The sequence below is a fragment of the Diadema antillarum genome, unplaced genomic scaffold, assembly GCF_040938485.1.
Source record: "Diadema antillarum isolate AM-2024a unplaced genomic scaffold, OU_Dant_1.0 seq00000507_RagTag, whole genome shotgun sequence".
Classification (NCBI taxonomy): domain Eukaryota; kingdom Metazoa; phylum Echinodermata; class Echinoidea; order Diadematoida; family Diadematidae; genus Diadema; species Diadema antillarum.
Genome location: NW_027271462.1, coordinates 3,842,178 through 3,853,938, shown reverse-complemented (window position 1 = coordinate 3,853,938; position 11,761 = coordinate 3,842,178). Strand labels below are relative to the sequence as shown.

Sequence of the window (11,761 nt, the reverse complement as noted above, 5' to 3'; positions counted from 1 at the left end):
GACGAGGATATACGCTTGGACATTTTAGGTGAGACTAGACAGGATATGACCCTTGAGGATGTGCTCACCTTCGTTGAGGCCAAGGAGAGCGGCAAAAGATCTGCTGGCCGCATCCGTGGGGAGACCCCCCTTGCCACTGCCTCTGCTGCCGCAACAAACTCCTATCGCCGCCATGTAAAGGGCCACACCCCGGGCCCCCCTATTGATCCTCCCTCGCCCACACTCCCATGTGGGCACTGTGGTCGGCCAGGCCATGGTCCCACCAGACTGGAACGGCAAAAGGAATGTCCAGCCTACAACCACCAGTGCTCCAAGTGTGGCATCCTCCACCATTTTGAGTCAGTGTGCCGCCAGGCTAACCGTAAGCGCCAACCGCCGAAGGCCACCCCTTCTGCCAACGCCACACCAACCAATGCTGCCACTGCAGTTTTCAACTCCCTTTGCTCCCTTACCAGCCCTCCCCCTCCTCCCTCCAGTGACCTGCGGCTTGACCATCACATGTACAATGAACTCTCTCAAGTATGGGAGAAGCGTGCCTCGGACCCACAGCCCACTGTCACCGTCTGCATCCGGGCCATCCCATCAGACATTCGAGCCCTTGGGTTCCCAGCACGCTTCCTCCGTCCTACACCCGTTGTCCACTACCTTGCAATGGCTGACACTGGCTGCCAATCCTGCCTTGCTCCCACCTCTCTCCTGCGGACTCTTGGCCTGACAAAGCGCCACCTGCTCCCTGTCACCCTCCACATGACTGCTGCCAATGAGAACAAGATTGACATTGTTGGTGCCCTGGTGCTCAGGGTGTCCAGCACCTCCCCATCAGGGCAGATTGTCGAAACCCGCCAGATTGTCTATTTCAGCGATGCTGCCACCCGCCTTTTCCTCTCCCGGCAAGCTTGTGTTGCCATGGGGCTGGTCCCGAAGGACTTCCCGACGATCCACGAGCGGCAGGAACCCACCGCAGGGACCACGGCCTCTTTGTCCACCCCAGCGTCCTCCACGCCCACTCCGTGCCAATGCCCAACACGCACCGCACCACCCCCACCTCCTTCTACGTTGCCGTTCCCAGCCACCGAGGAAAACCGTGGGAAGCTCGAGGACTGGCTACGGGAGTACTACGCCAGTAGCTCCTTCAATGTTTGTGAGCACCAGCCACTCCCCATGATGTCAGGCCCACCAATGCGTCTCATGGTGGACCATAATGCCCAGCCCGTGGCCTTCCACACCCCGATACCCGTCCCGATCCACTGGTAGGTCAAAGCGGGCCTCGACCAGGACGTTCGACTCGGAGTGATTGAACCGGTCCCCATTGGCACACCTGTCACCTGGTGTCACAGGATGGTGGTCTGCCCCAAGAAGTCAGGCAAGCCAAGACGCACAGTTGACTTCCAGCCGTTGAACCAGCATGCTGTTCGCGAGACCCACCACACCCAATCACCCTTTCATCAGGCCAGAATCATTCCACCACACACCCGCAAGACTGTGTTTGATGCATGGAATGGCTATCACAGCATAGCTCTTGATGAGCGCGACCGGGACCTCACGACCTTCATCACCCCCTGGGGTCGCTACAGATATTGTGTTGCCCCCCCAGGGATACATTGCATCTGGTGATGGTTACAGCCGACGTTTTGATGAGGTTGTTGCCGACATCCCAAGGAAGACAAAATGCGTGGATGACACCCTCATATGGTCCGACTCTATTGAAGAGGCATTCTTCCAGGCCGCGAATTGGCTCGACACCTGTGGGCGCAATGGTATCACACTCAACCCCTCCAAGTTTGTGTTTGCGCAACAAACAGTGGAATTCGCAGGCTTTGAAATCACCCCAACTGCCGTTCGACCTTGTCCTCAATTCTTGAGGGCCATTCGCGATTTTCCTACCCCTACAAGCATCACCGACATCCGTAGTTGGTTTGGCTTGATCAACCAGGTATCCTATGCTTTCGCTTCGGCAGAGCGCATGTTGCCATTCCGTGCCCTGCTGAAACCTGACACACCCTTCGTTTGGACCACACAGCTGAATTCCTTGTTTGAGGAATCCAAACGCCTGATCATCGCTGAGATTCACAATGGAGTGGAAATCTTCGACAAGGGTCGTTCCACCTGCCTTGCAACTGATTGGAGTAAAGATGGGATCGGCTTTTGGCTCCTCCAGAAACACTGCTCATGCTCATCCACCAGGCCAGTCTGTTGCAAAACTGGCTGGAAGACCACCCTGGTGGGTAGTCGCTTCACGTCTCATGCAGAGTCTCGCTATGCCCCGATAGAAGGCGAGGCTCTTGCTGTCATCGATGCTTTAGACAAGGCTCGCCACTTCGTCATCGGATGCTCTGACCTCATCGTGGCCGTTGATCACAAACCCCTGCTCAAAACCTTTGGCGATCGTTCCCTTAATGACATCCCGAACCCCCGTCTTCGCAACTTGAAAGAAAAGTCGCTACGCTATCGTTTCCGGATGGTCCATGTCCCAGGTGTCCGCCACGCAGCAGCCGATGCCGTCTCCCGCCACCCTGTCGGGAAACCATAGCAATTGTCTCTCCCCGACGACATTGCAGCCCTTCAGGACCCTGCTGCGACTCATGCCCCACCTCCACTACCTCCAGGATTCCTGCTTGACTTACACACCCCTGCTGAGGCCACTTCCCAGACCTGCACAGCAAGTGCTTCTGCCCCTACAGAGATTGTCAAATCTGTCACTTGGGATGCTGTGCGCCTAGCCATGACAAGTGATCCATCCATGTCCCTGCTGCTGGAGGCTATCGAACAGGGCTTTCCCGAGAACCGCAATGACCTCCCGCCTGACCCTCGCCAGTTTCACCAGTTCAGAGACTCCCTCTCCCATTTTGACGGTGTGGCATTGTATCGTGATCGTGTAGTCATCCCCCCTTCCCTCCGTGGCCGCGTGCTGCAGGCCTTACACGCGGCACATCAGGGTATCACACAAATGTGCTCACGGGCTGAATCGTCCATATTTTGGCCTGGCATGACCCCCGCAATCACTGAGATGCGCACATGGTGTTCCTCCTGCAATCGCATGGCACCATCCCAGCCAGCTGCACCCCCTACTCCACCCGCATCTCCAGCCTACCCTTTCCAGTGCATTGCCGCTGACTATTTCCACTTTCAGGGCCATAACTACCTCGTCATTGTGGATAGGTACAGCAATTGGCCCATTGTCGAGGAGGCCGCCACTGGAGCTGATGGACTCATTATTGCCCTACGGCGCATTTTCGTCACATACGGCATCAGTGACGAGCTGTCTTCTGATGGAGGGCCTGAACTCGTTAGGGTCAATATTGCACTCATCTTCGATTCGTGCAATATTGGCCCGAACTCGTGCAATATTCCCTGGTATCCCATTTATAGCCATCCAATATAATATAATTATGGCGGAGGCTTACCAGTCACCATAGCGACATTTCTAGTTTTTTCCTCTGAACGTCCCCATCGCGAAAATCTAAAGCTCCCTATTGACAAACTGTACAAAAGAACTAAATTTACCTCACTTACCCAATCATAGAATTTCAGATTTGATAAAAATAAAAGATATCAATTTGGTCAATTTTGGAGGTGAGTGTATTGATGATTATGATTATATCCTTTAAACATGTATGTATTTATGTGGTCATTAGATAGAAGGAAATGGTAGGAGATACATTAGTATTTGGCTTCTACTTAAAAGACAAAAAGAATAAATTTGTGAAATCATATTGTAGATATGAACTCAAATTATTCATCATAATACCATAGGCCTACATTTAACATTGTGCTGAATTATGTTTAATGTATTTATCATGATGGTAGGTCCAATTTAACTTACCAAGTCCGGAAAGTGTGGAGTGCAATGCTGTTACACCAGATGGCACTTACTACACCTATGCCAATGGAGTGAACCCTGTGAATGCTTCACCAGTACTTACCTTCTCTGATGTGGAGCCTACGTCTATCATCACTACTACAGAGAGAGACTACACTGTGGCTTTCATTGGAACTAGTGACGGTGACTTGTTGAAGGTATGAGTGAAATCAGCACAGGCAGGGAAATTTTAAAGACCCGGTAGTGTGGGGAATCATTAGTGACCTGATTCATTTCCTGTCCACCAGGTTACATTCCCAAACATTTTTTGAATATATCCATGCTGGGCCAGCCTTCCAACTCCACGGTATATCCCCACACTAACAGGTCTTAAAGGACAAGTTCACCTTCATAAACATAAGGATTGAGAAAATGCAACAATACTAGTAGAACACATCAGTGAAAGTTTGAGGAAAATTGGACAATCGATGCAAAAGTTATGAATTTTTTAAATTTTTGTGTTGGAACCGCTGGATGAGGAGACTACTACAGCTTGTGAGTCATATGCGTACAACAGTATAAAGAAAATGTAAAAGAAAATTCAACATATTTTCACTTTTTTCGCATAATAAAAGAGCACTTGACTTGCCTCTTTCTAAAGGCAGGGGGAATAATATTACCCATAACATTTGTCGGTAACAAGTCAGGGGAATGTGTACTTTTTTCAAAAGATGGAATTTTGTGAAATTCTCTTTATATTTTCCTTATATTGTTGTACGCATGTGACATCTAAGTTATTCATACACTGCAGTAGTCTTCTCATCCAGCGGGTACTGCACAAAAACTTCAAAAATTCATAACTGTTGAACGGATTGTCTGATTTTCCTCAAACTTTCAATGATGTGTTCTACTAATATTGCTACATTCTCTCAATCCTTATCTTTATGAAGGTGAACTTGTCCTTTAAATAGAAGTGGTACAAAATACAAGATTTACAGTGCATATTGCATAATATTAGATGGCTTAGACAGTTTCTGGTATGTGATTGGTCGAGAGCTCATCCCGTGATGCTGTTTGCGAAGATCACAAATGTTATTTTTTCCCAGCTCGTTATATTGACCAACATGGTCAAATGAATATATTTTTTTCCATGTGTGTCGCCCTCTTATGGTTGAAATACAAACAATTACACCAATATAAGGGTGTGGGACCACGTCGGTAACTGGGAGCAAACAATTACTATCGATAACGCTGCAGTCTGGATCGATATAATCTGTCCCCACTCACCCCCCCCCCACCACACACACACACACACACACACACACACGATACGTGAAAGAGTAGACGGCACTGCGCGGCGTGGAGTAGCGTCATGCGCCAGGCCTGCCTACTGGATGGAATTCGGGAAGCTAAACATTACGTACAGTGTACCGTAGGCCCTACCCAATGTACCGTTTACGTATACACGTATCATTTGGCCCGCGAAGTTTGGATTCACACTTCAAAATGGAACCCCGTTTTGTATATAATATTAACGACAACGAATTCGATAAGATTTTGGAGGATAAGGATTCTAACTCCACTAAACATGGCCTAAAACAAGCGAGTTAATAGTCTAGAGACATTTTGTTCAGTTCAGTTCTTTCAACGAGGGCAATTCATCATGCATCTTGTATTAACGTTGGTTAGGCCTAGAGTTTAATAGACTAACGTTAGATCCAGGCCAATACATTACATCGAACAAACCACAAGTGGACCTAGAGTTTTAGACGCTATAGACTTAAAGGGGGTTTCACACCGGGCTTTGCGTACAGTTGCGTAGAGTTGCGTAGCGTCTACGCCGAAATTACCTGCGTACTCGTGAAAAATAATCCTGATGCTACGCGTAGGACTGGCGTAGTCCCGGCGTAGTCCAGGCGTAGAGTTACGTATGGTTGCGTAGGAAGCACGTATCCGCGTAGCGTATTTTGCGTATAGCGGGCGTACAGTTGCGTATATATACGTAGGCCGGGCGTACAGACCGCGTAGAGTTGCTTGCAGTTGCGTAGAGTTGCGTACCGCCGATTTATTTGCTTGATTTTGTTTGATAGATACTTTATTTTCTGCAAATCAACATACATAAGTAGATTTAAAATACAGTCGTTTGACTTGCATTAACAACGATATGATAGGAAATTAATGAAATAATATACAGTAGCATGTCTATGCTGCAGGGATTACAATAACAATTGTAATTAAGAAGCGATTATAACAATCGTAATTAAGAAGCGATTATAACAATTGTAATTAAGAATCGATTTATCAACAAATTAATGAAACTGCGGGGCTACTTCAGCACATTAGCCTTCTGCTTTTTAGTTCACTCTTGCATGCTGTTCGAATACGTAGCAAAATATCATGGGGAAGGTTGTATCTTTAATTCCTCAGCATTTTGGACGCCCTACAGATTCGCATCGCAGAATGCGAACGTTTTCAAGAACGGAAAAAGAGAAGAAAACGAGCTGTTGCAACAATGAGAAGGAGAGTGTGGATCAAACCTTGGATCCGGCGTTGATCCATACATCGGCAATATGAACAACTGATGAAAGAACTGCATGCTGAAGATTTTTCTTCATTAAGATAATCAATTTTATGCGGATGGCGCCACAGGTATTCAATTAACTCCTGACACGAATTGCACTGAGAATTACAAAATAAGATGCCACCTTCTGGAATCTTTGGAACCTGAAACCTGCCGTAACTTTAAGGTTTACAATACCTACAAGACCCTACAATATGGATTTCGATTTGCTTATAAACATGCTGTCATCAAGAAACCTGCAAAGACCTGAAATTTGTTTTATAATTTCAAAGGTTTCTTCTCGATTAAAAGGGATGGCTAGTAACTGATCAGTGGGAATCAGTGGGAATGCTAGGGGATGATTGTTCAAATCCTTGTGGGATTCGTTTAATAGAACATTGTATCTGTTGTTGTGTGAAAATTATTTGCTTCAGAATGGTCTCATACTCAAGTAATGTGCAGTTTGATATTTCCAGGTTAGCATGCCTGGACAGTAACGGGGCGATCGTTAACGGGCCGTTAACGATCGCCCCGTGTTCAACTAGAGCCCTTTCAAGACAGCCAGTAAGCCATCAAACTGAACCTCCCTGCAGCAGACCCTCTGCCCCATGATGACCATGCAGCCATTTGACTACTTCCTTGTGGGAGATGATGCTCTTACGCTGAGGACTTGGCTGATGAAGCCTCTGTCATTTTGTGGCATAACTCGCCAGCAGCGAGTCTACAAGTATAGGCTTTCACGAACCAGACGGGTTGAAGAAAATGCGTTTGGGTCTACTCGTGCTGGCGAATTGTCTGCATTTTGATCACTAGAGGCATGTATAATGAGCAGGAGAATTCTTGTTCCTACCACACCTTTTGTTCTTCCTTTTCGGCATTTTACAATTATTACGCCTACAGAAGAGAAATAGTTAAGTACAAGTCTCGAAGAGCACAGGTAAGTAGGCTATACATTCACCAGCAATTCAGAGTCCAATGGAATGAATGATATCAAGCAGTTTTCTAAAATGGGTCAGGCATTTGAATGCCAAATCTGCACCTATAATAATAGGCTACGCAACTGTAAGCAACACTACGCAAATGTATGCCAGGCCTACGCAAGTCTACGAAAATGTACGCCAAGTCAACGCAAGTCTACGCAAATGTCTACGTAACAGTACGCAACACTACGCCATGTCATACGCGAGCACAAAAAGTGCTCTGGTGTGAAAGGGGTTCGGTGGCGTACTGTTGCGTATAGATGGCGCACAGTTGCGTAGTGTTGCGTAGACTTGCGTAAAACCTGCGTATCAGAGCTCTACGCGGAGGGTACGCGAAAAAATTAAACATGTTTAATTTTTTGCGTACATCTTGCGTACCTATTTTGCGTCCCTCGGCGTCCTCTTACGTAGAGTTGCGTTCTCACAGCGTATAGTGGCGTAGTGTTGCGTAGTCACTACGCAACACTACGTAACACTACGTAACTCTACGTAAAGCTTGGTGTGAAACCCCCTGAAGTAACGTTAGACCGTGTAACATGTTAGATTCTGACGTCAAAACTCCCTAACGTTAGATCTAAATTAGGACTAACGTTGGAATAGAGTCTATCTAGTAGGCCCTGCATGAGCTCACAACATTTAACAAACATTAGAATCTAACGTTAGACATACACATAGGTTCTAGGGCCTACAACCAAATGTACCTGTAGATTAATACTGAAACAAATGTCAAATGATAAAAATTGCCCAGTAGGCCATTAAACGTTCAGGCCTAAAGTTAGATTTGTTTTGTGAGTAGACCCTAGAACATCTGCTGATCTTTTGGACCTGAGCCTGATTTAACTAAAGGGCCCTAAAGCGTCGTTACTTGACTTGAGCCTAATGTTAACGTTAGGGCCTACTGTCGTTAGAGGACATGAGCCTACACAGTACTAGCAACTACGGTACATTGTATACAGTCCAGTCGCCGCTGTACAACTACAAAATCGCGACAGCGCGCACACAGCGTCTGGTGGGGCTAACATGAGCGTATAAATGGTTAGGCTATGCATCGTTAGTGTAGGCTCTTCTGTAAAGCACAATCAAGGACAAAGCCATCTAACAGATATCGACTGGTAGGGGGTGGAATGTAACAATCTCTGGAATGCCAGGGAGTTATATTTTCCCTCGTGATCACATTTTCCCTCAGCGCTGTGCGCTTCGGGAAAATATAATCCCTTGGGAAAATATAACTCTCTGGCGGTCCAAAGAATGTTATATTCCACCCCGTACCAGTCAATATCTGTATACAACTGCATATAGACCTATCATTCTGCCACCTTATTACACTGTGTGTCATTTTGTTCTATCAATGTCATCCCATATTGAAAGGACTTCGATAAAGATTTAAGTGAAAATGAAGAAGCTTTAGACATTGAATGAGTAGACTTTAACTTTTAGAGTCCTCATATTTTTGTTGACTACTAATTGTAAGTTGCAACCATCCACTAATTCAAACTATTGGAGAAGCTAAATGCCTCACAGTTTTCCCTTTATTACACAAGTATGTACATAATTATTGAAAATATTGAAATCATGGTCTGGCTCAGTGACTTAGCATCAACACTCCACACCTTATTAAGGGTCGTTATCACAAGATTATTACAAGTCTGTAATGTGACTGATATATATCTTGTGTAAGGATCTAATTCAAAGAAAGTAAATCTGGTAAAAATTTATCTACAAGTCTGTAAGAGACATTAGAAGTAGGTGAAAACTCATGACATGTATGTGAAGACTGAATTTTATGAAAAAAAAAAAAACATTTGGAATTTAAGACTTCCATGTGTCTTCATCTGTCTTGAATGAAATTTCTGCCCTATTCTATTATAGTCAATTGGAGATGGAGTGGAGTTTCTGTTTGATAAACCATGATCTGTACCATACATGTTGTGACGTACATGTATGCAAGTTCATCAATTTTCTTTTTTATTATTACATGATTATCATTCGGTATTGAACTATGAATAGCTTTGGATATATGTTCAACTAATGCAACAACATGACTGTAGTGACTGAGTGATTACTTTACTACGTGAACTTTGAATAGCATGGATTTTGTCACAATCATGTCTTCTTTTTATTACATGTGTATTTAAATAGGTTCATATACTGAATGATTCATCCGCCTACCAGTATGAAAATGTTTCTCTTGGACAAGGATCTGTTCTACGAGATGTGTTTCTGGATGAGGACAAGGAGCAAATCATACTGGCAACTGGTTCTGAGGAAGGTTCACAGGTACATGTAGTGAATGACAATGATATGAAGAAGAGAATTACATTTCTAGAATCATTTATTACAAAAAGAGCAATCTTTAATACACATAATTGTTTTTAGCATTTCATTCCTTGGGTCTGGACTGACAGTTTTTATGCCTCCACCAGGAAGTGTCGCTGGAGGCATTATGTTTTTGGGTTGTCCGTCCGTCTGTCTGTCAGTCCTTCCATTCATCCTTCTGTCTGTCTGCCTGTCTGTCAGTCCTTCCGTCTGTCCTTCCATCCTTCAGTCCTTCAGACCGTAATCAATTTTGTGGACATTGTAACTAAAAGACCGTTTGAGGTATCATAATGAAACTTGTCATGTATACAGTATGATTAGGCGAAAGTGTGCCTGTCAACTTTTGGGTGCCTATGCTCAAGGTCAAAGGTCAAAAGGTCAAGGTCAAATGCTCAAAATTTCACTATTTTCCCCATATCTATGCAATGCCTGAAGGTAATACCACATAAAGATTTCCCAGAGAGAGTTTGGGGTCATGAGGTCAAAGTTCAAAGGTCACATGATAATGTTAAAATTTCACTTTTTTTCTCCATATCTTTCCAATGGTTCAAGATATCTTCATGCAACTTGGTACATATGCATGTACCGATTGGCAGTGATTATCTAAGGAATTTGGAGTCAGGGTCAAAGGTCAGGGGGTCAAAGGTCAAGGTCAACCCCTCAAAATTTCACTGTTTCGATCATATTTATGGAATTCCAGCAGGATTTTTCTTCAAACTTGATGTATACATGTATTACCTAATAGAGATTCTCTTGAAAGTTTCTTGCCCAAAGGTCAAAGGTGAAAAGGTCACAGCTCAAGTGGAAGAGCTAAATTTCTCTTCATCCATATCTCGAAAGTGACTCATTGTATCATTATGAAACTAAGTACATTATTACAAATTTAAGTATTAATGCATGTTCTAACTGACATTGATTCTCTTGGGAATTCAAGGGTCATAGGGTCAAAGGCCAGGGTAAAATGCAAATGATATACTGAAATTACACTTTTTCTCCATACCTTGAAAATTACTCAATGCAAAAATGTATAAAAGGATCAAAAGTCAAGTAAAAATCCTCAAATCCTCAAATACATGCACCTGCACTCTAAGACAATATAGAAAACCTAGGTGTAGTTCAAGGAAAGTGAACATTCAACACATTTGTGACAAACCTGTCTTTTCAATATTTTGCCAATTTGTATGTGAAACTGTCATCCCACATTGTCAAGACATTGTACTATAGACCTATTAAGAGAACCATGCATTATGGTGGAGGCATAGCAGTCGCCATAGTGACATTTCTAGTTTATTGTTGTTGTTTTTTTCCTTTGTAGATCTACCTGTAATTTATGCACAAAAGGCAATCCAGTCAAATGTGCAACTACACTTTCTTCATGAGGAATAAACCTGCTATTTCAGTTCTGTTCTATTCAATAAACATTGGCATCCAATCTTCTAAATCAAATTCGTCAAGCTGTCAGTAGCATGGGAGCAGTTATTAGGTGATACGCTATCAGCGTATCACCTATTGTGATTGTCAAAATTTCTCTTTTTTTTTATTCTTCTTTCTTTCTGCCACATTTTGTGTCGTCAATATCTCAACAATGACATTACGGAATGACATGACATTTTCAGTCAACATGTCTCATAACAATATCTAGCCACAATAAGGTTTTCGTGACAGTAACATATCTATGACGTCATCTAGGCGCCATTTTGTGATTTTCGGACCTTGTCACATGATCGATCATAACTTCATAACTAGATATCATTTCTGTATCATTTTCGGTGGACATAAAGTTCAGGTCACGCTCTATCTTGCTTTTTAACGCTAGTTATCCAGGTCTTCATTACGCGCGCGTCAAAATTTTAAAAGGCTCAAAACGACTTCCCAATGGGAAATCTCGAAGTTTCAGACAATTTTAAGCGTTTCAAACATTTTTTCGCGTGCGCGTCCGTCCGCGCAATTTCGCGCGCAGAGGGCGTAACCAACATGAAAATGCAATTTTTTTTGACTGATTTGGATTTCTGATACTTTGAGTAACAATATCCATTGATATCCCATCGATTTTGACCTATAACAAAGGAATGCACTGGCATCAAAGTTGAAATTCCGCGCGCGCGT

The 11,761-nt window shown here is 44.1% G+C and overlaps 1 protein-coding gene across 1 annotated transcript in view; it reads left to right on the top strand.

The window, feature by feature from the left end:
- Positions 1 to 1,522: 1,522 nt before the first annotated feature.
- Positions 1,523 to 11,761, top strand: part of LOC139734031 (plexin-A4-like) — an 86,725-nt gene continuing 76,486 nt past the window's right edge. Inside the window, exons 1-4 of the mRNA XM_071644838.1 lie at positions 1,523 to 2,474; positions 2,559 to 3,286; positions 3,808 to 4,017; positions 9,479 to 9,616. Of these exons, the coding sequence (XP_071500939.1) occupies positions 1,523 to 2,474; positions 2,559 to 3,286; positions 3,808 to 4,017; positions 9,479 to 9,616 (2,028 nt within the window). The remainder of the gene's footprint in view (positions 2,475 to 2,558; positions 3,287 to 3,807; positions 4,018 to 9,478; positions 9,617 to 11,761) is intronic.